The 27,500-nt window shown below is 39.8% G+C and overlaps 1 protein-coding gene across 2 annotated transcripts in view; it reads left to right on the top strand.

Moving 5' to 3' along the window:
• The window catches only part of LOC128645682 (arf-GAP with GTPase, ANK repeat and PH domain-containing protein 1-like), a 607,927-nt gene that overhangs the window by 237,182 nt on the left and 343,245 nt on the right, over positions 1-27,500 (top strand). The window contains exon 1 of one of the 2 annotated variants that reach the window (XM_053698866.1): positions 80-1,042. The exons of the other annotated variant lie outside the window; for it this stretch is intronic. Within the exon in view, the coding sequence (XP_053554841.1) occupies positions 217-1,042 (826 nt within the window). The 5' untranslated portion in view covers positions 80-216. Of the gene's footprint in view, positions 1-79; positions 1,043-27,500 lie in introns of those variants that run through there. 2 annotated transcript variants of the gene reach the window in all.

Genomic DNA, 27,500 nt, shown 5'->3' with positions numbered 1-27,500 from the left:
CCCTTCCTTCTCCTGTATTTCTCGCTCCCCCTCCCACTACTGGATGTTTCTCTCTCTTTTTCTCCCTCCCTCCTCCCCACTCTCCTCCCATCTATCCACCTCTCTGTGTTTCTCCCCGGTGTCCCTGTCAGTTTCCTGCGGGCTGCGTTAGCTGCTCTCCGGGTCCCACATGCTGGTGTATGCGAGGTGCCGCGGACACGGGCTGAGACCCAGGACATGTACCTGCTGGACCCCGGGCAGCCCCCCCTGGAGCGGGGCACACCTCAACGCAAGACCGTGTACCGCATCTCCCTCACCCTGGTAAAGAAGGAGCTGCTAGAGGAGGCGGGAGAGGAACGGGACAGCTTTCCCCCTCACCCCGGCCTGCGCAGTTTCAGGACCCGCAGCACCGGACAGCTCGAGCTTGGCAGGCTCCGAGTGACCCGCGGGAGAACAGCAAAACCAAACAAGGCGGAGGGAAGAACCGAGGAACATAGCAAAATACAAGGAGATATCCAAGAGCAGGGTAAATCAGAGGGGAGCACACAGGAACGGAGTATATCAGGAGACAGCATCCCTAAGCATGAGGGACTCCAGGGAATCTCCCCAAGTAATGAAAGGGATGATGCTGTTCCTTGTCAGGATGACAGGGTCACCCCCCGAAATGGAGATTGGGGGGCACCTTGCCTCCCAAGGAGAAGCTTTAGCTTTAGACACTGGGATGGTAGGCTGGATGTAGGTAGACCCACTCTGGTACAGCTTGATTCAGGACACCGACCTGGTGGACGTTTGGATGTGGGGAGCCCCACCTTGAACTCTTTGGATGTGGGGGATCTGGGGTGTAGACCCTCGAGGGGTAGATGGGAAGAGAGCCCATGCAAGAATCGTACCCTGGATAATAGTGACCTACAGCGTTTGTCACAACATTTGGAGCCCCGGGGACCAGAGCGAACATTGCGAAGGTTCTTCAGTGGGATCTTTTCCAGAAGGGATGTGACCTCTTCTTTTAGAACCAGGAGTCACACAAGCTTGAAGAGAGCCAGTGGAGCATCCTCAGACACAGGTGCATAAGATGAGGCATGCATGTGTTTTAAGGAAAGTTAAGCTTTCTTTGGTCATATTCTATAGCAGACCTGCAAATACCTATTACAGGTAAAGGATATGGTCATTTGGTCATGGTAAGATCCACCACTAATGCAGTGGTAAAGTCTATAGAAACAAAACCATGATAGTAGCAGATACATGCCATGTAAAGATCTATTGCTTTAGTAGTGGGGCCCAGAAAACAGGTAGCTATGTGGTCATTCCAGGAAAAAAGGCTCACAGACTTGTTTCATGTTTATCTAGGAATATTCTCTTTTACTACTTACCTATTAAATGCAGACAATAGGAACATTGGGACTGGTAGTTATAGCATCACCCTTGCACTGATGTATAGGTGGTTCTGCATATCACAAATATAGTCAGTCACAGAGTAGGCTGTAAAGATTGCTGCAAAACTTTTAAACTATAGTTAGTAGCTACAGCATAATGGTCTATCACATGTACAGACAGGTAGATTTTTTTTGTATTGCTTTAGTAGTAGGAATTAAAGGGACAGTCTACCATATAATTGTTATTGTTTTAAAAGATAGATAATCCCTTTATTACCCATTCCCCAGTTTTGCATAACCAACACAGTTATATTAATATACTTTATACCTCTGTGATTACCTTGTATCTAGGAACCTTCTTACAGCCCCCTGATCACATGACTGTGACTGTTTATTATCTATTGTCTTAAATTTAGCATTGTTTTGTGCTAAATCTTAAATAACCCCCTATGCCTGAACACTGTGTTATCTATATGGCCCATGTGTACTTTCTGTCTCTTTGTGTTGAAAAGATCATTAAAAAGCATGTGATAAGAGGCAGCCCTCAAAGGCTTAGAAATTAGCATATGAGCCTAGCTATGTTTAGTTTAAACTAAGAATACCAAGAGAAAAAAGCAAATTTGATGATAAAGTAAATTGGAAATTTGATTAAAATTAAATGTCCTATCTGAATAATGAAAGTTTAGTTTATACTAGACTGTCCCTTTAAATGATCAGATAACAGTATAGTTAAATAGGGACATATATAATAATAATAATATATTATAATGTATAGGTAAATTTAGGGTCACTTGCACATTAGGGACTAATTGGTCTGTATTGTTACATGTTACAATAATTTCAGATATAGGGCCAATCAGTCCTGTTTATAGTTCTGATCTGCTCCATGTGGGTATATCATTACTTATGCAGTAAACACAGATTCACAAATCTGTTAGAGGTTAATGTTGCCACTTTTGATGTTTAAAATCCCACAGATATGTTACTGATATCTTATCACACAGCTTTTATCCAACCCTTATTTAAATGATGGCTCGTGTGAAGTGCTAATAGTAAACACTGTGCTTGCCATTCCTTCAGGGTAATGCTTGGCTGGCTTACCTGTTACTGTTATTTTGAAGGTGGGAAATGCATGACAGGGGCCAGAATAGGCACACTCAACTCGTCATTTATGGCAAGTCATTGCCTTACTATGTCAGCTGTCTGATCCACATACTAAACTTCCTTCCTGTACATTTATATAAGCAGTGTTTGGGGCTACAGGACAAAAGCAGTATCAGGAGACAGTAGTTTATTGCTGTGTGTGTGTGTATGTATGTATGTGTGTATATATATATATATATATATATATATATATATAAAAATATATAAAATACAAATATCTCCCCATTCAGTAACACTGTATTACAGATTTAAATGACATGTTTTTACTAGAAAATTGATGACAAGCCATTCAAGTTTAGAAAGATCTGTATCTTCAGTTTGTAAGTGGACTGGAAGTAGTAAACTTTGATGTTCTTGGCTCTCTTCAGCAACTGGCTATATTTTTAGGATCACACTAGTGGTTCTAATAGAATAAGATGCATTTCTTAATACTTCTGGAATAATATTACTGCATGCTTATGGTGTTTCTTGAAAAGAAGTATAAAACACCTAAACTATTGAGTGATCATGTAAGCCCATTTTTCTGGTTTGTCACAGAACAATTTTTAAAAAAAAAAATAATTCACATTTTTTGCAACAACTTAGTTTGATAGTAAAACTACAGAACTGCCTTTCTTTGGTTATTTTTCCAGTTTATTACGTAATAAGACGCAGTATCACTATGAAAGGAATGTCAAGCACAGCGAATGCTTCTGATTAGGTGTGATGTTTATAAGAAATGTTTGAAAAAAGGCAAAGGGGTGCCCTACAGCTTGACAGGCGAGATGCAGAGAGGGTGAGAGAATGTGTGTTATTTAAATAATGTACTTGTTTTTATCAACAACACTCAAACAAGATTGCAAAAATTACTTTGATCCTGTGGTATTTTTTCCCCTTCTCTCTATATAAACTCACCTAAAGAGTTACAAAAATATATAGGTTTGGCTGCAGTTAACATGACAGTGTCAGAAGATCAAGTCTTATTAAAGAAACATTAAAGTGCAAAAAAAAAGTGCTCTAATGTGTTAGAGCATGTATGCATGTATATATATACAGGGCTCGACAAACCCAGGAGCCTAGGAGCCACTCGCCCCTAGAATTTTATTCATGGCTCCTAACTTTTTGGGTTATTCACCATAGATCTATATACAGATACCACTGTTTGGCTCCTAAAAGTATGTCTGGCTACAATTTTTTTTTTTACTAGCGCCTACATTTTAAACAGATTTGTTGACCCCTGTATTAATATGTGTTTAATTCATACAGGCCCATTTATCAACTTATGAAGCAGCGGTCTAAAGACCGCTGCTCCATAACCCTGTCCGCCTGCTCAGAGCAGGCGGACAGGAATCGCCGGAAATCAACCCGATTGAATACGATCGGGTTGATTGACACCCCCCTGCTGGCAGTCAGCAGGGGGCGGCGTTGCACCAGCAGCTCTTGTGAGCTCTTGTGAGCTGCTGGTGCAATGTTAAATGCGGAGAGCGTATTGCTCTCCGCATTTAGCGAGGTCTTGCAGACCTGATCCGCAGTGTTGGATCAGGTCCGCAAGCCCTTTGATAAATGGGCCTGCAAGAGCTAGTTGAACACATCTGGTGAGTCAATAACAAGAGGCATATCTGCGTAGCCACCATTCACCAGCTAGCTCTCAGTAGTGCATTGTGGTCCTTAGCCAACATATAGTTATCTTTTGGAACAAAGGATACCAAGAGAACATAGTGCATTTGATAACAGAATTTAATTGAAAAGTCTTTTAAAATTGCATGCTCTATCTGAGCCATGAAAGTTGAATTTTAACTTTTTATGTCCTTTCAATCAGATTTAACTTTGAGGGACACATCTAAAAAAAAATGTATGGGAGCTGAATTTACAGTCAAGGTCTTAGATCCACATGTAGACAGAGACTGCTCTCTGAGATAACTAAAGTGAAATAGGTTTTATGTTTTCAGTATATTGTATAAATATGCTGTGTACATACCCTGTGGTTAGTCTAGTTTAAATGTAGGTAATAGGTTGCTGTAAATTCTAATTCTAGTTAATAGCAATTGTGTTTAGTGTGCTTGTGGTCTCGGTGTCTGACGTTCCTGGCTGGGTAGGCTTTGTCTGTTAAGTAGCAATATGTTAGATTTGTATTTGTTCCCATTGTGCAGTGAAGGGAAAAACACTACTTGTTTATAATGTGGGTCAGTGGGTCACCCAGCCATTGATTGTTATTTGTATGTAGCTTCTAGACATCACCTGCTCACAATCTCTCCATCTCACCCTCACTACTGGTATCACTGCTCAGTCTCTTGACAGCCTCTATCTCTCTGACTGACAACCTTACTGGCTGTCAGATTCTTTGGCTGGATTAGTGCTGCATACTGAAGCTTTCACTATCTAGTGTACATGGATTCCCACTGAAGATTGCTATAGCACAGCTGTCCAGAGATAAATGCAGCTGCACGAGTGGCAGGCAACAAGACAGGCAGTGTTTGCTGCAGCGTTACCTCCTCATACAAGCAAATTCTCCAGCCAAAACTACTGTACCATTGCTTTAATAGGAATTATTATCAATTGCACAATACTCATTAGTAAACATCAGCCCAAGTATAGGAGGGAATTGAATGCAGTTAACAATAGAATCTGTTTACAAATGTTCTTGCATCTCTCAGTGTCATCAATCTTTAGCTGGTGACAGATACTAGACTGGGAAACCCAACACAATACTGTTGTTTAAACCTTGTTGCAAGTTACAACTCAAGGAATAATGCATTTAAAACGATATCATTAAAATATTATTTGCTTTTAGTTAGAGTAGTAAAAAAAAAATTCCTTTCTGCCTTATTTGTTTAACTCCTGCGAAAAGGTTAATCACAGAAGTAATCAACAAGTGCAGCAGGTTCCTATTCATCTGATAATTGTTTTATATGCCCTATACTTTTATTTCTTCTGTTATGTGTGATCAGTCCACGGGTCATCATTACTTCTGGGATATAACTCCTCCCCAACACCCCAACAGGAAATGCAAGAGGATTCACCCAGCAGAGCTGCATATAGCTCCTCCCCTCTACGTCAGTCCCAGTCATTCTCTTGCACCCAACGACTAGATAGGATGTGTGAGAGGACTATGGTGATTATACTTAGTTTTTATGACTTCAATCAAAAGTTTGTTATTTTAAAATAGCACCGGAGCGTGTTATTACTTCTCTGGCAGAGTTTGAGGAAGAATCTGTCAGAGTTTTTTTACTATGATTTTAACCGGAGTAGTTAAGATCATATTGCTGTTCTCGGCCATCTGAGGGAGGTAAAGGCTTCAGATCAGGGGACAGCGGGCAGATGAATCTGCATTGAGGTATGTAGCAGTTTTTATTTTCTGAATGGAATTGATGAGAAAATCCTGCCATACCGTTAAAATGACATGTATGTATACACTTCAGTATTCTGGGGATGGTATTTCACCGGAACTACTCTGTTAAAGGTCACTAATCCTTTTTAATAACTATTTATCATGTTAAACGTTTTTGCTGGAATGTAGAATCGTTTACATTGCTGAGGTACTGTGTGAATAAATATTTGGGCATTATTTTCCACTTGGCAGTTTTTTTGCTTTAATTGTGACAGTTTCGTTTCTCTTCACTGCTGTGTGGGAGAGGGAGGGGCCGTTTTTGGCGCTCTTTGCTACGCATCAAAAAATACCAGTCAGTTACTTTTATATTTCCTGCATGATCCGGTTCATCTCTGATAGATCTCAGGGGTCTTCAAACTTCTTTGAAGGGAGGTAAATTCTCTCAGCAGAGCTGTGAGAATTCTTATAGTGACTGTGAATAAAAACGTTGCTTTGTATTTTTTATGTCAAATTTAATTATTGTTATTTTACTAATGGGAACAAACCTTTGCTAAAAGTTTTGTTGTTTTAAAGTTTGATGCTATAACTGTTTTTTCAGTTCATTATTTCAACTGTCATTTAATCGTTAGTACCTCTTTGAGGCACAGTACGTTTTTTTGCTAAAAAAGATTATAACCAAGTTGTAAGTTTTTTGCTAGTGTGTTAAACATGTCTGACTCAGAGGAAGATATCTGTGTCATTTGTTCCAATGCCAAGGTGGAGCCCAATAGAAATTTATGTACTAACTGTATTGATGCTACTTTAAATAAAAGTCAATCTGTACAATGTGAACAAATTTCACCAAACAGCGAGGGGAGAGTTATGCCGACTAACTCGCCTCACGCGGCAGTACCTGCATCTCCCGCCCGGGAGGTGCGTGATATTTTGGCGCCTAGTACATCTGGGCGGCCATTACAGATAACATTACAAGATATGGCTACTGTTATGACTGAAGTTTTGTCTAAATTACCAGAACTAAGAGGCAAGCGTGATCACTCTGGGGTGAGAACAGAGTGCGCTGACAATGCTAGGGCCATGTCTGATACTGCGTCACAGCTCGCAGAGCATGAGGACGGAGAGCTTCATTCTGTGGGTGACGGTTCTGATCCAAACAGATTGGACTCAGATATTTCAAATTTTAAATTTAAATTGGAGAACCTCCGTGTATTACTAGGGGAGGTCTTAGCAGCTCTCAACGATTGTAACACCGTTGCAATACCAGAGAAACTGTGTAGGTTGGATAAATACTTTGCGGTACCGGCGAGTACTGACGTTTTTCCTATACCTAAGAGACTAACTGAAATTGTTACTAAGGAGTGGGATAGACCCGGTGTGCCGTTCTCACCCCCTCCAATATTTAGAAAGATGTTTCCAATAGACGCCACCACTCGGGACTTATGGCAAACGGTCCCCAAGGTGGAGGGAGCAGTTTCTACTTTAGCTAAGCGTACCACTATCCCGGTGGAGGATAGCTGTGCTTTCTCAGATCCAATGGATAAAAAATTAGAGGGTTACCTTAAGAAAATGTTTGTTCAACAAGGTTTTATATTACAACCCCTTGCATGTATCGCGCCGATTACGGCTGCGGCAGCATTTTGGATTGAGTCGCTTGAAGAGAACCTTAGTTCATCTACGCTAGACGACATTACGGACAGGCTTAGAGTCCTTAAACTAGCTAATTCCTTCATTTCGGAGGCCGTAGTACATTTAACCAAACTTACGGCTAAGAACTCAGGATTCGCCATACAGGCACGTAGGGCGCTGTGGCTAAAATCCTGGTCAGCTGATGTTACTTCTAAGTCCAAATTACTTAATATACCTTTCAAGGGGCAGTCTTTATTTGGGCCCGGTTTGAAAGAGATTATCGCTGACATTACAGGAGGTAAGGGCCACGCCCTACCTCAAGACAAAGCCAAAGCTAAGGCTAGACAGTCTAATTTTCGTCCCTTTCGGAACTTCAAAACAGGAGCAGCATCAACCTCCACTGCACCAAAACAGGAAGGAGCTGTTGCTCGTTACAGGCAAGGCTGGAAGCCTAACCAGTCCTGGAACAAGAGCAAGCAGGCCAGGAAACCTGCTGCTGCCCCAAAGACAGCATGAACCGAGAGCCCCCGATCCGGGACCGGATCTAGTGGGGGGCAGACTCTCTCTCTTCGCCCAGGCCTGGGCAAGAGATGTTCAGGATCCCTGGGCACTAGAGATCATATCTCAGGGATACCTTCTAGACTTCAAATTATCTCCCCCAAGAGGGAGATTTCATCTGTCAAGGTTGTCAACAAACCAGATAAAGAAAGAAGCGTTTCTACGCTGCGTACAAGATCTGTTATTAATGGGAGTGATCCATCCGGTTCCGCGGTCGGAACAAGGACAAGGGTTCTACTCAAACCTGTTTGTGGTTCCCAAAAAAGAGGGAACTTTCAGGCCAATCTTAGATTTAAAGATTCTAAACAAATTCCTAAGAGTTCCATCGTTCAAAATGGAAACTATTCGGACAATTTTACCCATGATCCAAGAGGGTCAGTACATGACCACTGTGGATTTAAAGGATGCTTACCTTCACATTCCGATCCACAAAGATCATCACCGGTACCTAAGGTTTGCCTTCTTAGACAGGCACTACCAGTTTGTAGCTCTTCCATTCGGATTGGCTACGGCTCCAAGAATCTTCACAAAGGTTCTGGGTGCTCTTCTGGCGGTACTAAGACCGCGAGGGATTTCGGTAGCTCCGTACCTAGACGACATTCTAATACAAGCTTCAAGCTTTCAAACTGCCAAGTCTCATACAGAGTTAGTTCTGGCATTTCTAAGGTCGCATGGATGGAAAGTGAACGAAAAGAAGAGTTCTCTCTTTCCTCTCACAAGAGTTCCATTCTTGGGGACTCTTATAGATTCTGTAGAAATGAAGATTTACCTGACAGAAGACAGGTTAACAAAGCTTCAAAATGCATGCCGTGTCCTTCATTCCATTCAACACCCGTCAGTAGCTCAATGCATGGAGGTGATCGGCTTAATGGTAGCGGCAATGGACATAGTACCTTTTGCACGCCTACATCTCAGACCGCTGCAATTATGCATGCTAAGTCAGTGGAATGGGGATTACTCAGATTTGTCCCCTACTCTGAATCTAAATCAAGAGACCAGAAATTCTCTTCTATGGTGGCTTTATCGGCCACACCTGTCCAGGGGGATGCCATTCAGCAGGCCAGACTGGACAATTGTAACAACAGACGCCAGCCTACTAGGTTGGGGCGCTGTCTGGAATTCTCTGAAGGCTCAGGGACTATGGAATCAGGAGGAGAGTCTCCTGCCAATAAACATTCTGGAATTGAGAGCGGTTCTCAATGCCCTTCTGGCTTGGCCCCAGTTAACAACTCGGGGGTTCATCAGGTTTCAGTCGGACAACATCACGACTGTAGCTTACATCAACCATCAGGGAGGGACAAGAAGCTCCCTAGCAATGATGGAAGTATCAAAGATAATTCGCTGGGCAGAGTCTCACTCTTGCCACCTGTCAGCAATCCACATCCCGGGAGTGGAGAACTGGGAGGCGGATTTCTTGAGTCGCCAGACTTTTCATCCGGGGGAGTGGGAACTTCATCCGGAGGTCTTTGCCCAAATACTTCGACGTTGGGGCAAACCAGAGATAGATCTCATGGCGTCTCGCCAGAACGCCAAACTTCCTCGCTACGGGTCCAGATCCAGGGATCCGGGAGCGGTTCTGATAGATGCTTTGACAGCACCTTGGAACTTCGGGATGGCTTATGTGTTTCCACCCTTTCCGCTGCTTCCTCGATTGATTGCCAAAATCAAGCAGGAGAGAGCATCAGTGATTCTAATAGCGCCTGCATGGCCACGCAGGACTTGGTATGCAGATCTAGTGGACATGTCATCCTGTCCGCCTTGGTCTCTACCTCTAAGACAGGACCTTCTGATACAGGGTCCATTCAAACATCAAAATCTAACTTCTCTGAAGCTGACTGCTTGGAAATTGAACGTTTGATTTTATCAAAACGTGGTTTTTCTGAGTCGGTTATTGATACCCTGATACAGGCTAGGAAGCCTGTTACCAGAAAGATTTACCATAAAATATGGCGTAAATACCTATACTGGTGCGAATCCAAACATTACTCCTGGAGTAAGGTTAGGATCTCTAGGATATTGTCTTTTCTACAAGAAGGGTTAGAAAAGGGTTTATCAGCTAGTTCATTAAAGGGACAGATTTCAGCTCTGTCCATCTTGTTACACAGGCGTCTGTCAGAAAATCCAGACGTCCAGGCTTTTTGTCAGGCTTTAGCTAGGATCAAGCCTGTGTTTAAAGCTGTTGCTCCGCCATGGAGTTTAAACTTAGTTCTTAACGTTTTACAGGGTGTTCCATTTGAACCCCTTCATTCCATTGATATAAAATTGTTATCTTGGAAAGTTCTGTTTTTAATGGCTATTTCCTCGGCTCGAAGAGTCTCTGAGTTATCAGCCTTACATTGTGATTCTCCTTATCTGATTTTTCACTCAGACAAGGTAGTTCTGCGTACTAAACCTGGGTTCTTACCTAAGGTGGTCACTAACAGGAATATCAATCAAGAGATTGTTGTTCCATCCTTGTGTCCAAATCCTTCTTCAAAGAAGGAACGTCTTCTACACAATCTGGATGTAGTTCGTGCCCTCAAGTTCTACTTGCAGGCAACTAAAGATTTTCGCCAAACTTCTTCCCTGTTTGTCGTTTATTCTGGACAGAGGAGAGGTCAAAAAGCTTCTGCTACCTCTCTCTCTTTTTGGCTTCGTAGCATAATACGTTTAGCCTATGAGACTGCTGGTCAGCAGCCTCCTGAAAGAATTACAGCTCACTCCACTAGAGCTGTGGCTTCCACTTGGGCCTTTAAGAATGAGGCCTCTGTTGAACAGATTTGCAAGGCTGCAACTTGGTCTTCGCTTCATACTTTTTCCAAATTTTACAAATTTGACACTTTTGCTTCTTCGGAGGCTATTTTTGGGAGAAAGGTTCTTCAGGCAGTGGTTCCTTCTATATAATGAGCCTGCCTATCCCTCCCGTCATCCGTGTACTTTTGCTTTGGTATTGGTATCCCAGAAGTAATGATGACCCGTGGACTGATCACACATAACAGAAGAAAACATAATTTATGCTTACCTGATAAATTCCTTTCTTCTGTTGTGTGATCAGTCCACGGCCCGCCCTGTTTTAAGGCAGGTAAATATCTTTTAAATTATACTCCAGTCACCACTTCACCCTTGGTTACTCCTTTCTCGTTGATTCTTGGTCGAATGACTGGGACTGACGTAGAGGGGAGGAGCTATATGCAGCTCTGCTGGGTGAATCCTCTTGCATTTCCTGTTGGGGTGTTGGGGAGGAGTTATATCCCAGAAGTAATGATGACCCGTGGACTGATCACACAACAGAAGAAAGGAATTTATCAGGTAAGCATAAATTATGTTTTTGTGGTTGGCACAGGAATACACGTGTCTGCTTATGTGTAACCTTTTAGTACACGAGAATTATCTAAAAAAACAAACAAAAATACCTAATGAAATAGTGTTGGTAGCTGGGGTGTTTAACCCGTTGGAAATACATGTGCATCTGTATATTACCGTGTGTGGTTAGCTGATTGAATAAAATCCTGGTAGCTCATATTCAGAATAGTAAAATGTGAAACACATCCATTTTAGGGACAATAAGATATGTAATACTCACTATTCCAGGGCTTGCCAGAAAAACTCTTTGATGGAAGTCCGGTAGGATTTGTGCAGCCCTGTTATGTACAGCCATGACCTATAGTACAGTGTATTCTCAAAAACCTTTTATACTATATACTTTTAATTATTTGTCTGTAATATCTGGGTCTTCACAAATCACTTTAGTGGTAGATTACCAAACGAGGGGGAGTTACAAGTCCACTTAATGTTTAATGTAGAAAACAAAGCCTACATTCTCATGTATATGCTTATATATTATATGTGTATATGCACACAACTTAGGTTTTTAATATTACGCAAGATTCCTGAGTTTCATATAAATTTGTCTCGCGTGGTCTACAACCACGTACCCTCAGGTATTTTGAGATCGCCTTATTGTTGAGCGATCTGCTTGCCAGGGCTCCCAGATGTGTCACTGCTGATTGGTGCTGGGATTTAGGTCATTCACGGATGGATAAAAGGCTTGCAGATTTGATGTTTATGTAGCTGATGCAGTGTATACGTCTGTATACAACCCATTTCACTGATATATTTTTATTCTTCTTTATGTTCTGCTATATGGTATATACTATATGGTATATACTATAAAAGTATAGTACTGTGTGCTATGTATAGTACTGTGTGCTATGTATAGTACTGTGTGCTATGTCTAACATATATCTGTACAACTGTGTCTGACAGCACCACACTATATACAAGCATTTGCAGTACATTTAGAGTACTTTCTATATAATGTACATTTTTGTGCAAATTGAGACTAGCAGACATCTCTAGACATACACGAACAGACCAAAAGGTGGAAAGAAACGTCACACACTAAATAATATTTAAGTTTTCTCCAACATAGGTGTGTCCGGTCCACGGCGTCATCCTTACTTGTGGGATATTCTCTTCCCCAACAGGAAATGGCAAAGAGCCCAGCAAAGCTGGTCACATGATCCCTCCTAGGCTCCGCCTTCCCCAGTCATTCTCTTTGCCGTTGTACAGGCAACATCTCCACGGAGATGGCTTAGAGTTTTTTCGGTGTGCAATACTTTTAAGGCTTTAAGTTACTGTGGTGAAATTTTGGTGAAATTTGAACAATTCCTTCATACTTTTTCACATATTCAGTAATAAAGTGTGTTCAGTTTAAAATTTAAAGGGACAGTAACGGTTTTATTGTAAAACGTTTTTTGTGCTTTGTTAACAAGTTTAAGCCTGTTTAACATGTCTGAACCATCAGATAACGATGTTCTATATGTATGAAAGCCAAGGTTTCTCCCCATTTAAATATATGTGATATATTTGTGTCATAATGTCCAAACAAAGTAGGGATAATAATGCCATAGATATGATATTGCCCAAGATGATTCCTCTAATGAGGGGAGTAAGCATGGTACTGCATCATCCCCTTCTGTGTCTACACCAGTTTTGCCCACACAAGAGGCCCCTAGTACATCTAGTGCGCCAATACTTATTACCATACAACAATTAATGGCTGTAATGGATAATTCTATTGCATGCATTTTTTTCCAAAATGCCTACTTATCAGAAAGCGTGATTGCTCTGTTTTAAACACTGAGGAGCAAGAGGACGCTGATGATATCTTTTCTGACATACCCTCACACCTATCTGAAGGGGCCAGGAGGGAGGTTTTGTCTGAGGGAGAAATTTCAGATTCAGGGAAAATTTCTCAACAAGCAGAACCTGATATTGTAACTTTTAAATTTAAATTTCAACATCTCCACGCACTACTTAAGGAGGTATTATCTACTCTGGATGATTGTGACAATTTGGTCATTCCAGAGAAATTAGGTAAGATGGACAAGTTCCTAGAGGTTCCGGTGCCCCCCGATGTTTTTCCTATACCCAAGCGGGTGGCGGACATAGTAAATAAGGAGTGGGAAAGGCCCGGCATACCCTTTGTCCTCCCCCTATATTTAAGAAATTAGTTTCCTATAGTCGACCCCAGAAAGGACTTATAGCATACAGTCCCCAAGGTCGAGGGGGCGGTTTCTACTCTAAACAAACGCACTTCTATTCCTATAGAAGATAGTTGTGCTTTCAAGATCCTATGGATTAAAGGTTAGAGGGTTTGCTTAAAAAGATGTTTGTTCAGCAAGGTTACCTTCTACAACCAATTTCATGCATTGTTCCTGTCACTACAGCTGCGTGTTTCTGGTTCGAAGAACTAGAAAAGTCGCTTAATAAAGAATCTTCGTACGAGGAGGTTTTGGACAGAGTTCAAGCTCTTAAATTGGCTAACTCTTTTTTATTTTAGATGCCGCTTTGCAATTAGCTAGATTAGCGGCGAATAATTCAGGGTTTGCTATCGTGGCGCGCAGAGCGCTTTTGCTTAACATCCCTTTCAAGGGTAAAACACTGTTTGGCCCTGACTTGAAAGAGATTATTTCAGACATCACTGGGGGAAAGGGCCACGCCCTCCCACAGAATAGGTCTTTTAAGGCTAAAAATAGGCCAAATTTTCGTCCCTTTCGCAGAAACGGACCAGCCTCAAATTCTACACCCTCTAAGCAAGAGGGTAATACTTCTCAAACCAAGCCAGCCTGGAGGCCGATGCAAGGCTGGAACAAGGATAAGCAGGCCAAGTCACCTGCCACTGCTACCAAAACAGATGAAGTGTTGGCCCCCGATCTGGGAAGGATCTGGTGGGGGGCAGACTTTCTCTCTTTGCTCAGGTTGGGGCAAGAGATGTTCAGGATCCTTGGGCGCTAGAAATAGTTTCTCAAGGTTATCTCCTGGAATTCAGGGAACTACTCCCAAGGGGAAGGTTCCACGGGTCTCAATTATCTTCGAACAGGCATTCTTACACTGTGTAGAAGACCTGTTAAGCATGGGAGTGATTCATCCTGTTCCATTAGGAGAACAAGGGATGGGTTTTTACTCCAACCTGTTCATAATTCCCAAATAAGAGGGAACATTCAGACCTATTTTAGATCTCAAGATTCTAAACAAGTTTCTAAGGGTTTCATCATTCAAAATGGAAACCATTCGAACGATCCTTTCTACCATCCAGGAAGGTCAATTCATGACCATGGTGGACTTAAAGGATGCGTACCTACGTATTCCTATCCACAAGGAACATTTTCGGTTCCTAAGGTTCGCTTTTCTGGACAAGCATTACCTGTGGCACTTCCATTCGGATTAGCCACTGCTCCAAGGATTTTCACAAGGGTACTAGGGTCCCTTCTAGCGGTGCTAAGACCAAGGGGCATTGCAGTAGTACCTTACTTGGACGACATCCTGATTCAGGTGTAGTCTCTGTCAAAGCAAGGGCTCATACGGACATTGTCCTAGCCTTTCTCAGATCTCACAGGTGGAAAGTGAACATAGAAAAAAGTTCTCTGTCCCCGTCAACAAGAGTTCCCTTCTTGGGAACAATAATAGTTTCCTTAGAAATGAAGGTTTTTCTGACAGAGGCCAGAAAATCAAAACTTCTAAGCTCTTGTCAGGTACTTCATTCTGTTCTTATTCCTTCCATAGCGCAGGCCATGGAAGTAATAGGGTTGATGGTTGCGGCAATGGACATAGTTCCTTTTGCACGAATTCATCTAAGACCATTGCACCTGGGCATGCTCAGACAGTGGAATGGGGATTATACAGTCTTGTCTCCGACGATACAAGTAGATCAAATAACCAGAGATTCACTCCGTTGGTGGCTGACCCTGGACAACCTGTCACAGGGAATGAGCTTCCGCAGACCAGAATAGGTCATTGTCACGACCGACGCCAGTCTGGTGGGCTGGGGCGCGGTCTGGGAACCCCTGAAAACTCAGGGTCTATGGTTTCGGGAAGACTCTCTTCTCCCGATAAACATAATGGAACTGAGAGTGATATTCAATGCTCTCAAGGCTTGGCCTAGACTAGCAAAGGCCAAATTCATAAGGTTTCAATCAGTCATCATGACGACTGTTACATATATCAACCATCAGGGGGTAACAAGGAGTTCCCTGGCGATGGAGGAGCATCCGGGGGAGTGGGTACTCCATCTGGAAATCTTTGCCCAAATAACTCAATTATGGGGCATTCCAGACTTGGTTCTGATGGCCTCTCGTCAGAACTTCATGGTCCCTTGTTACGGGTCCAAATCCAGGGATCCCAAGGCGACTCTATTGGATACAATAGTAGCACCTTGGATCTTCAACCTAGCTTATGTATTCCCACCGTTTCCTCTCATTCCCAGGCTGGTAGCCAGGATCAATCTGGAGAGGGCTTCGGTGACCTTGATAGTTCCTGTGTGGCCACGCAGGACTTGGTATGCAGACCTGGTGAATGTGTCATCGGCTCCACCATGGAAGCTACCTTTGAGACAGGACCTTCTTATTCAGGGTCCATTTGAACATCCGAATCTGGTTTTCCTCCAACTGACTGCTTGGAGTTTGAACGCTTGATTTTATCAAAGCGTGGGTTTTCAGATTCTGTAGTAGATACTCTTATTCAGGCTAGAAAGCCTGTAACTAGAAAAATTTACCATAATATATGGAAAAAATATATCTGTTGGTGTGAATCTAAAGGATTCCCATGGAACAAGATAAAAATTCCTAAGATTCTTTCCTTTCTACAAGAAGGTTTGGAGAAAGGATTTTCTGCGAGTTCTCTGAAGGGACAGATCTCTGCTTTATCTGTTTTACTTCACAAAAGGCTGGCAGCTGTGCCAGACGTTTAAGCGTTTGTTCAGGCTCTGGTTAGAATCAAGCCTGTTTACAGACCTTTGACTCTTCCCTGGAGTCTTAATCTAGTTCTTTCAGTTCTTCAAGGGGTTCCGTTTGAACCCTTACATTCCATAGATATTAAGTTATTATCTTGGAAAGTTTTGTTTTAGGTTGCAATTTCTTCTGCTAGAAGAGTTTCAGAGTTATCTGCTCTGCAGTGTTCTCCGCCCTATCTGGTCCATGCAGATAAGGTGGTTTTTACGTACTGAGCCTGGTTTTCTTCCGAAGGTTGTTTCCAACAAAAATATTAACCAGGAGATAGTTGTACCTTCTTTGTGTCCGAATCCAGTTTCATAGAAGGAACGTTTGTTACACAATTTGGACGTTGTCCGTGCTCTAAAATTCTATTTAGATGCTACAAAGGATTTCAGACAAACATCTTCCTTGTTTGTTGTTTATTCTGGTAAAAGGAGAGGTCAAAAAAGCAACTTCTACCTCTCTATCTTTTTGGCTTAAAAGCATCATCAGATTGGCTTATGGGACTGCCGGACGGCAGCCTCCTGAAAGAATCACAGCTCATTCCACTAGGGCCGTGGCTTCCACATGGGCCTTTAAGAACGAGGCTTCTGTTGATCAGATATATAAGGCAGCGACTTGGTCTTCACTGCACACTTTTACAAATTTGATACTTTTGCTTCTTCTGAGGCTATTTTTGGGAGAAAGGTTTTGCAAACCGTGGTGCCTTCCATCTAGGTGACCTGATTTGCTCCCTCCCATCATCCGTGTCCTAAAGCTTTGGTATTGGTTCCCACAAGTAAGGATGACGCCGTGGACCGGACACACCTATGTTGGAGAAAACAGAATTTATGTTTACCTGATAAATTACTTTCTCCAACGGTGTGTCCGGTCCACGGCCCGCCCTGGTTTTTTAATCAGGTCTGATGATTTATTTTCTTTAACTACAGTCACCACGGTATCATATGATTTCTCCTATGCAAATATTCCTCCTTTACGTCGGTCGAATGACTGGGGAAGGCGGAGCCTAGGAGGGATCATGTGACCAGCTTTGCTGGGCTCTTTGCCATTTCCTGTTGGGGAAGAGAATATCCCACAAGTAAGGATGACGCCGTGGACCGGACACACCGTTGGAGAAAGTAATTTATCAGGTAAACATAAATTCTGTTATTTACATAAAAAGGTTGCTTGCGTATAACTGTGTGTTTAACCCCTGCAAAGGGTTTAAACTAATCTTCAGAACATATATGCACTATTGGGATGCTGCTGAACACATCTGGTGAGCATATGAATATAGCCACCAATCGCCAGCTAGCTCCCAGTAGTGCATTGTGTCTCTTTAGCCTACCTAAGTATGCTTTTGAGCAAAAGATACAAGAGAATAAAGTAAATGTAAAAGTATCTGAATTATCAAAGTTTAAATTTCACATTCATGTCCCTTTAAGAAAAAGTATCATTATGGATGATGTCTCACATTCTGTGAATACACCATGTCATTAAAGGGACATGACACCCACATTTTTTCTTTTATGATTTAGAAAGAGAATGCATTTTAAACATCTTTCTAATTTACTTCTATTATCTAATTTGTTTTATTCACTTGATATTCTTTGCTGAAAAGCATATCTAGATATTCTCAGTAGCTGCTGATTGGTTGCTGCACATAGAAACCTCATGTGATTGGCTCACCCATGTGCATTGCTTTTTCTTCAACTAAGGATATCTAAAAAATGAAGCAAAATAAATAATAGAAGTAAATTGTAATGTGGTTTAAATTTGTATGTTCTATCTGAATCATGAAAGAAAGATTTTGGGTTTAGTGACCCTTTAAGGTCCAGACTGTTGTTTCTCATAAAATGGAATTGATTATTTCACAGTGTTTTATAAGCCCTGGTAACATAAAGAGAGATGCTTATTTAATCCCTTTCATTTTGCTGTTGCAAATTCTGCATGTGAGTAGTTAAATAGGTAGCGTTTGGTGCCTCTGGGGATGCAGGAATTTATGATTCAATAAGTGGCAGAAATAATGCAGTATTAGAAATGACTCCATGCTGAGCTTTCTGTAATCATTTGTTAGAAGACTTTCTCTCTAGGCAACAGTAGTATGTCAACTCGAGAGGGAGTTAGAGTCAGGGATAGAGGGGGCAAAAGTTATACAGCCTCAGTGTGTAGTGAGCCAGGATGCAAGAGAGAAAAGAGAGAATTGCACTCCAATGAGTAACCTCTTCAGTGCTATTGAGATTTGCAGGAATATGAAGCCTAAACTCTGTGCTCTGTCTAATACACTGTAAACACAGCTACAACATGACTGCACCACCTTACCTAGGAGCCCTATATTTAAAGGAACATAGAACTCAAAATGTTGTTTTGTTGTTGTTATTTTTTATTATTAAGAGAGAACATACAACTTTAAACAAATGTCCAATTTAGTTTTATTATCAACTTTGCTTCATTCTTTTAGTATCCTTTGTTGAAGAAGCAGCAATTCCCTACTGGGAGATAGCTGAACACATTCAGTGAACCAATGACATAAGACCTATAAATGTAGCCACCACTCAGCAGCAAGCTCTGAGTAGTGTATCTGAATCATGAAAGAAAAATTTAGAGTTTCATGTCCCTTTAAGAGAACATTCAACTTTTTTTTTTTTTTTGTAGGAGGTACTAAGTTTCTAGTCATTTTTGACTGATTTTGTATACTTTTTAATGTGTTTGCAGTGATTTATTTTACCTGCTGGTGCATATTAAATTGTTCACAAATAGCAATCTGTTGAAAAGTAGCTCATTTCTGTGAGAGCAAACTGAGGAAGACTCAGGAGCACGTAACTTGAGCACAGTAAATATAACATTGTTACAAGCATTGTTGCACTGCTGTCATCTAGATATGCTCTCATGGAAAGGAGCTAAGAGTTAACAAAGAATACCAAAAGAAAGACGTACATTTTACAATAGAATTAAATTGGACTTTTTATTAACAATTTTGACTTACATGTCCCTTTAAGACTACTTCAAACCAAAGCTTTCTTTATATTAGCTACAGCCCCCAATGGTCCTACCTCTGTGCTATTACAGCCCCCAATGAGCTACGCTAGATGATTTGTAAATATATTTTTGTTTTAGTAATGGCCTGTATGCATTTAGCCACGTGACAAAACAAATTATATATATATAATAACTGTCTTGCATGTGATTTGAACCTGGGAACTGTAACATAGCAGTGAGGTGCTCAGTCTTCTGAGCTTTTTTGGATGCTGATACTTATCTTTTTTTGTAAGTAGTTTTATATTTTATTAGAAGTAGGCTATTATATCAATCACAAAAATTGAATTTCCTATGAAATATTATGGGGAGTTTCATATAATCAAAGCACGCCTCCAGTAATCCAAAGCTCAACCTGGATGATACATAATTATTCACTCTAAGCGTCTTCTATGTGATTGTAACAAACCCATACCTTACTCACTAGAATAGAAGCTTCCTTCCTGGAGTGGATATATCTGCTTTCACTCACTCAGGGCACTAGAGGAAAAAGCCACAACTCCTGCTCGTCTATTAAAATACACATAGTCTAACCTTTCCCCACTGTACATGCTCTATATGACACTTTATGAGAGATGGAATTCAATTACTCTCATACGAATGCAAACAGAATAATCTCAAATAACAAATGCAATAAATAATTGTATTAAATCCTCGTTAAATACATACATGAATACAAAGAAGTGTAGTGATCTCAAGTCTAACATATTTTGAGTGAGATGACCGTAATCGTATCCTTACTGAAAATGTGCTTTTTTTTTACACTTAAAAAGAGTACTGAATCAGTTTACTTCAGGTTAAAGTAAATACTGGCTCATTTGTTAGTGAACCCAACTTGCAGAAGCTAACCAGAGAAGCAGGTCAGGCAGGTAAGCTATTTACATATTTTTTGTGTGTGATTGTAGTGCCACTAAAGGGGCAAGATTAGACATGCACTGATGAATGGGGAGATGTATTTGTTTGGCCTATATTTGTGTATACCTTTATGATGAAATTCCATCTCTGGTAGTTCATTTACATAGTGCCAGACTCAGCATTCCAATGAAGTTTTAATTTAACTGCAGAATATCTGGTTATAGATAAACCAATTTGTTTATGGGACTTTTGTAATTTATGTAGCTTTTCCTTTTTCTGTCATGGTATTACCCTTAAAGGTTCATGACTGGACCTGTTATGTAAAATTAGTTAGTACTCTGGCATTGCACTCATTGCTTTACTCTTGATCTTTCATAATCTTTAAGCCATGCATATAAATTAGATTTACTGGAAGTAGTTAAATTTATTTAAAGGGACAGTCAACTCCAGAATTTTTATTGTTTAAAAAGTCAGATAATACCTTTATTACCCATTCCCCAGTTTTGCATAACCAACACAGTTATATTAAAATACTTTTTTCCTCTGTGATTACCTTGTATCTAACCCTTTGCAGATTGCCCCCTTATCTAACTTCTTTTGACAGACTTGCATGTTAGCCAATCAGTGCTGACTCATAAATAACTCCACGGGAGTGAACACAATCTTATCTATATGGCACAGATGATCTAACGCTGTCTAGCTGGGAAAAACTGTCAAAATGCTCTGAGATAAGAGGTGGCCTTCAAGGGCTTATAAATTAGCATTTGAGCTTCAAACAAAGAATACCAAGAGAACAAAGTAAATTGGAAAGTTGTTGAAAATTGCATGCCCTATCTGAAATATGAAAGTTTCATTTTGACTAGACGGTCCCTTTAAAGGAAGATGATAATGATTTGGTTTTTTTTTTATTGGTTTTCCTGGGCTGAATAAATGAACATTTGTCTTTGTGGTATGCCCTGTGAACCAAAATATACATATTTAACCTAACTTCCACTTTTCCATATACATGATAGGTACACTTTGGGTAGATAGCCTGCTCCTACATATTTGTGTAAAACTTATCCCTGGGGATAGATTACTGACTGGCTAATAATGACAACCCCACAACTGTGTGTTTGGACAGTGACCTGCTGCACAAGCATTAAAAACAATATATATATACATTTTATTTATTTATTTGTTAACACAGGAAGATATATATTTTAGGGAAAACAAAACTAATACTTTTTAAATTATCCTCTTTGATCCAGCAAGTAATTTAATTTCCCTTTATGCAGGTAACCCAGACAAATAAAGCTGCTGTTGCAGAATGAATGAATTAAGTGTGTTTTGTATCTGTGGCCCAAGATAGGACCTTAGTCTTCAATAACCCAACAACTTTGTTACATATAGAATAGTATTTGTAAAAAATGACCAGGTAAGTGAGTTGTAGCCTAATTAGCCACCTCCCCGTGATACTATCTTCAGGATATTGTGACATTGTTTGGTTGGAGCTTGTTAGAAGTGGGTCAGCCTTGAATTGTATCTGATGGACGCGATGTCAGTAACACATTATTTGCACTAGGTTTTGTTTTTTTTCTCCAAAAGACAAACATGCGTGGAATTTTGTATTGAAATCAAAGGGTTTGCAGCGAACTAGTGATTTTTTTTTTATATGAAGTGACACAGAAAAAGCAAATTTTCTCCAAGAATAAAATACTCAACATTCTACTGTGCTGTGCATATGGTAGACCCAGGGTTCTGCACTTTCCTGCAGTTCTAATAGCAAGGACTAGATATGTATATTAATTCATTAGAAACAGTGAATGTATTTCTGTTAATTGTATTTATAAATTGACAGCACCCATGTGCAGAATGTGTGGTGCAGGTGTTCTGTCGGAAGTAGTCACCCTATCGGGTAGCGCAACCATGATCAGTGCGCAGTTACGTAATGGCGTCCGTCAACACATACTCCTACAATCAAAATAAATGTTCCTTTGTGACAGGCATATAATGATGCTGCTCATCACCAAGGCATGAATCTTATTTAAATTGAAGCCTTCTAGCATCACATGTAATAATGTAAGTGAAGTCCTAAATTCATTTATTCAGGAGCTGGCCAGTCAGCAACTGCCCATGCGGTGCGTGATAAGAAATCACTCACGCAGGGGCGTATTTTGGCCTAGGACAACAGATTTGAAGGGGGCAGCACATTTTCTTTGTAGCTATATTTGTAAGAAGCCTACAGTTATTTTAGAAGTATTATACAGGTATATAATTGGATATTTTTGCCCAGGGAGCTTACATTGTAGGGGGTATAATTAGAGAGTTCCCATGAAGCTTAAAGTTTAGAGGTAACCTTTCATTTATTTAGCTGGCTATTGAGTTTTGTTCTGTTGGCTTTCAGCATTCAGTATTGTTTTTGGGGAAGTGTTGTTTCAAGAAATCTGTTTTTATATATATTTATATATTGTAGCAATAGATAGATGTGTGTATGTGACTGTGTGTGTGCGTGTGACTGTGTGTATGTGTTTGTGTGTGTGTATGCAAGTGTTTTGCAAGCCCTAGTGAACATTTACTTTGGAAATGCCAAGGTTCAGAGGGTAGAGGGCAGCAGAATTTTGAGTACTTAGGGCAGCACAAAACCTAAATAGGCTGCTGCACTTACGTGACTAAGTTGTTAATACTATATTAGTGAACCTTTTTTCTTTTATTATACTGAACAACCAGCCCGCTTTAGATGTCTCCCATCACAATTTTGCTACCACAGTGTCCTGCGCATGTGCGGATCAGCAGTGACGTTAAAATCTACAAGTCTCCCATCGAAATTTGCTACCACAGTGTACTGTGCATATGCAGAACACAGAGGTTACATATTATGACAGGTTCCAGCTGATTTACGTTGACGTCATTTCGCCCATGCGCACGACGTGTTACACATTGCGACGGGTTACAGTTTTCGACAGAACACCGGCTCCTCAATATTTTTGCTGATTTTTGAAATTCAGATAAATTTAACCCATGGTATGTACCATAGTGTTTCATAAAGTTTCTACTATAAACATTGATTCTTTTTTTCTTTGTAAAAAGTTGTGTACATTTAAAGCTAAAAAGAAGAGCAAATGGTATCTAGTTATCTACAGCTCACTGAGTAACATGGACTACTCCAACAACAACAAAAAGTTGGTTTATTCAGCACAAGAGCAACTGACATTTAAAAAAAACAAAACACTATAATATACTTGGGCACTCCCTCCTGTAGAGGGAACAAATAATGCTTTTGAGTATCATGCCCATTTAAAGGGACAGTCTACACCAGAATTTTTATTGTTTTAAAAGATAGATAATCCCTTTATTACCCATTTCCCAGTTTTGCATAACCAACACAGTTATATTAATATACTTTTAACCTCTGTGATTATCTTCTATCTAAGCCTCTGCAAACTGCCCCTTTTTTCAGTTCTTTTGACAGACTTGCAGTCTAGCCAATCAGTGCCTGCTCCCAGATAACTTCTCGTGCACGAGCACAGTGTTATCTATATGAAATACGTGAACTAACACCCTCTAGTGGTGAAAAACTGTTAAAATGCAATCTGAAAGAGGTGGGCTTCAAGGTCTAAGAAATTAGCATATGAACCTCCTAGGTTAAGCTTTCAACTAAGAATACCAAGAGAACAAAGCAAAATTGGTGATAAAAGTAAATTGGAAAATTGTTTAAAATTACATGCTCTATCTGAATCATGAAAGTTTATTTTGGCCTAGACTGTCCCTTTAAAGAGGATATTGCATAAAAGAGTGTACAGTCTTGGGAACTGGAGTGCTTTGTTTATACTTTATTACTTTTCAAAATGGCATCCCTGCAGTTAGTATCTGACCCAATCAAATCATTGTATCTTTATGGATGGACCAATGTCTTCCTAGGTGGGAATTCATGTTTTGTAATTTAGAGTATTTTCTGTTGCTGAGTTCCGTTTGCCAAATAACCTTCAGCACATGGAATATGTTCTGTGTTACAAAGGTGGAGGAGCACCAGCTTCTGATCTGTCAATGCCTCTCAGCTATTCCAGGAATGTATTGTGTGTGCACAACACTCCCTGCAGTCTGTACACATTGCCCATGTGATACCTGCTGAGGAGGACACACACACCTCTTCTACACGTGTGCTCTCTTGTGCTTATTGTATATATATGTGTGTGTGTACTTTAGATCTGTGTTCAAGCCCTGTGAGTTTCTTTTGTCTTAAAGGGATGTTAGTCTGTTGTAATAAAATAGTACTTAGTAGTTGCTATACTTAATATAAATTATTGTAATATGTATTTTTCATCTATTTAAATGTATTTTACCTTTTATTTTATTTTTTTTACACCACCTTTGTGCTTCCTGTCAGAGCCCTACAATGAGGAGGTGGCGGCCTCTGCAGGAAGGTTTATCTTAGCCTGATGTCATAAAACTTCTAGGCTAGTAAATAGACCAAATAACAGGGAGGGAGTCAGATTAACTCATGCCCAGAACTGACAAAATGAAAAGGTTCTCTGCTCTTAAAACATTGGGGGGCAGGGACTACACTGAAAAAATTCTAAGTGCTAATTTTGCAAGAAAACAAGTAAGTTATTTGCTGTTTTTTTACACAATCTTTTTCTTTTTATATTTACTTTGATTTAACATATTTGTTTTTACCACATGATCACTGTAATATCCCTTTAAGTCTGTGTGTCTGTGCCTACTGTTCATGTGCATGAGAGCCAAAAAAATGCATCTGCGAGGGAGCATTATCAGTGATCTAATGGTTTGGGTGGTATGCTGCATATTATAGTATGAGGTGTGTGTGCTGAGGTGTATATGAATTTACTGTAGGTGCAAATGTAATAACCATTATAAAGCAAACCTTATGTTACTTTGTATCCTTTGATTTCTGGGATTTGGGGTACTTTGGTTGTTTTGTATTTATTTCTGTATTAAAAAAGGAACTTTCATCAGAACTGCACCCTCAGCTTATTCTGTTCTTTCGTGTTCCATCTCTAGAGCTAGCTGCAAGGGTTAATAATGAAGGGAGCCTCAAGTTTGAGGCTGCAGACAGTTTAATGCTGCATCCCTAGGGCAGGAGAAGGTGGGGAGTGTGCAGAGCCATGTAGCACACTCAGTGCATTACCATTCTTATATGTTCAGTCTCTGGTTTCTGTCTCTGCCACATGGAAATGACAGCTCAGATTCCTGCCCCTCCTGTCTGGCAAGTCACAGGGTGGCTCCTATCTTTACTCCCCCACAAAAGGGCTGTGTAACCAGTGATAACAATATGTATATTAATTGTTTGTGTGTGTGTGTGTATGTATGTGTGTTTGTATGTGTATATATATATATGTATGTATGTGTTTGTATGTATGTATGTGTGTGTGTGTATATATATATGTGTATATTTACAGGCACACCTAATTTTAGTGTGCTTCACTGTATTGTGCTTCACAGATATTGCTCTCTTTACAAATTTAAGGTTTGTGGCAACCCTGTGTCAATCAAGTCTTTTGGTGCCATTTTTCCAACTTTTATAAACACATACAAACACATAAATACACATATATACCCACCTATATATACACACCACCAGCACAAAGAGTATGACTCACTGAAGGCTCAAATGTTGGTTAGAATTTTTTAGCAATATAGTATTTTTTAATTACGGTATGTACTGCACATTGTTTTTAGACATAATGCTATTGCACACACAAATAGACTTAAGTGTAGTGTAGATATAACTTTTATACGCACTAGGAAACAAAATAAAAAATGAGCGTGACTCACTTTATTGCTATATTTGCTTTATTCCGGTGATCTGGAACTAAACCCACAATATCTGAGGTAGGCCTGTGTGTATGTATGTGTATTAGGGTTGCACCGATACCATTTTTTTAAGACCGAGTACAAGTACCGATACTTGTTTTCAAATACTCGCCGATACCAATTACCAATACTTTTTTTTTAATGTCATGTGACAGTTAACCAAGCACAATACAGACTAATTATTTAAGATTCCTTCTTTATAATTATGAAGGACTGTAACTTAAAAGACATTATGAAATAATAAAACAGTTTTATTTGTCATAAAGTTCACAGAACATGTTTATAAATAAAAATTTTACAAATAAAATATATTAATAATAACAACAAATAACAAATATAAAATCACAACCAACCAAAAGTGCAATACAGTAAAAAATAGAAAAATAGTAAAAATAGAACAGTGCACTGTTTAATCATGGGGAACAACACTATGGGCTAAATTACATTTGACTGGTAAGTTTTACCAATGCTATGCTAAAGTCTATGGAGTTGGAAATGTTAACAAAGCATTGATAAAGCTTACCAATCAAATGTAATCTAGTTCTAGTCCTATAATTGCAGGATGAGTGTTCATTGGAATTAACTTAATTTTTGCCATGAGTACTCTTCCTGCAATTATATAAGCCAAGATGTTCCTCAGAGTACAGTATGTTTTGAACATCATTGTGCAAGATGAGAACTAGCAGTAAAAAGGCAATTTAGCAATTAGAATAATTTTTCAAAAGTTTGTGGCAAGTTCTTTTTAAGGAACAGAACAGAAGCCTCTCTGCATGTTCAGCTATAAGTCTGTTTTTGCTATCAGTAAGAAGGTTTGACTCTAAGTTGAACAGTCTTTCACTTTTCCACACTACTGCATGGGGCAGAAAGATATTTTTGGACCATTTTAGCCAGAGCTGCAAATCTGTTTATTAACTGACCAGTACTTCAGGGGTTTGTCTGAACGCGGCTACAATAATACAAATAACAGCAATTTGTATTGGCAGAACAGTAGTAAACAATTTTTAGTTTAGTCTCCACTTCAGCTTAAAATGAAATGGGAACATGCAGTTTGAAGAAAACGCCACCAGATAGCATATGGGTAGGAAGTGGAGGTATCGGTATAAGTATCGGTGCATTTGCACGAGTACAAGTACTCATGCAAATACTTGGTATCAGTACCGATACCGATACTAGTATCGGTATCGGTGCAACCCTAATATGTGTATGTGTATATATATATATATATATATATATATATATATATATATATATATATATATATATATATATATATATATATATATATAGAGAGAGAGAGAGAGAGAAACAAAGTAGAGTTCACTACACAGCGCTAATCTCACAATATATAGTGTACTGTTTAAATACACCTAGTGTGACAATATTATAGCATAAATGTATCAAACAATGATTCCTACAGAGAGCGCTTTGCTACAATGTTTCATTATAATTATTAGAAAGTAACTTAAACGCTTATGATTTGTCAGTTGTTATTTCAGTTTTACAATTTCTGTTATAAAGAATTTAGAGTTCAAAATATGCTGGAAAAGTCTTAAAACAGCA

The sequence above is a fragment of the Bombina bombina genome, chromosome 1 (genome assembly GCF_027579735.1).
Source record: "Bombina bombina isolate aBomBom1 chromosome 1, aBomBom1.pri, whole genome shotgun sequence".
NCBI lineage: Eukaryota > Metazoa > Chordata > Amphibia > Anura > Bombinatoridae > Bombina > Bombina bombina.
This window is presented reverse-complemented; position numbering and strand designations above follow the sequence as displayed.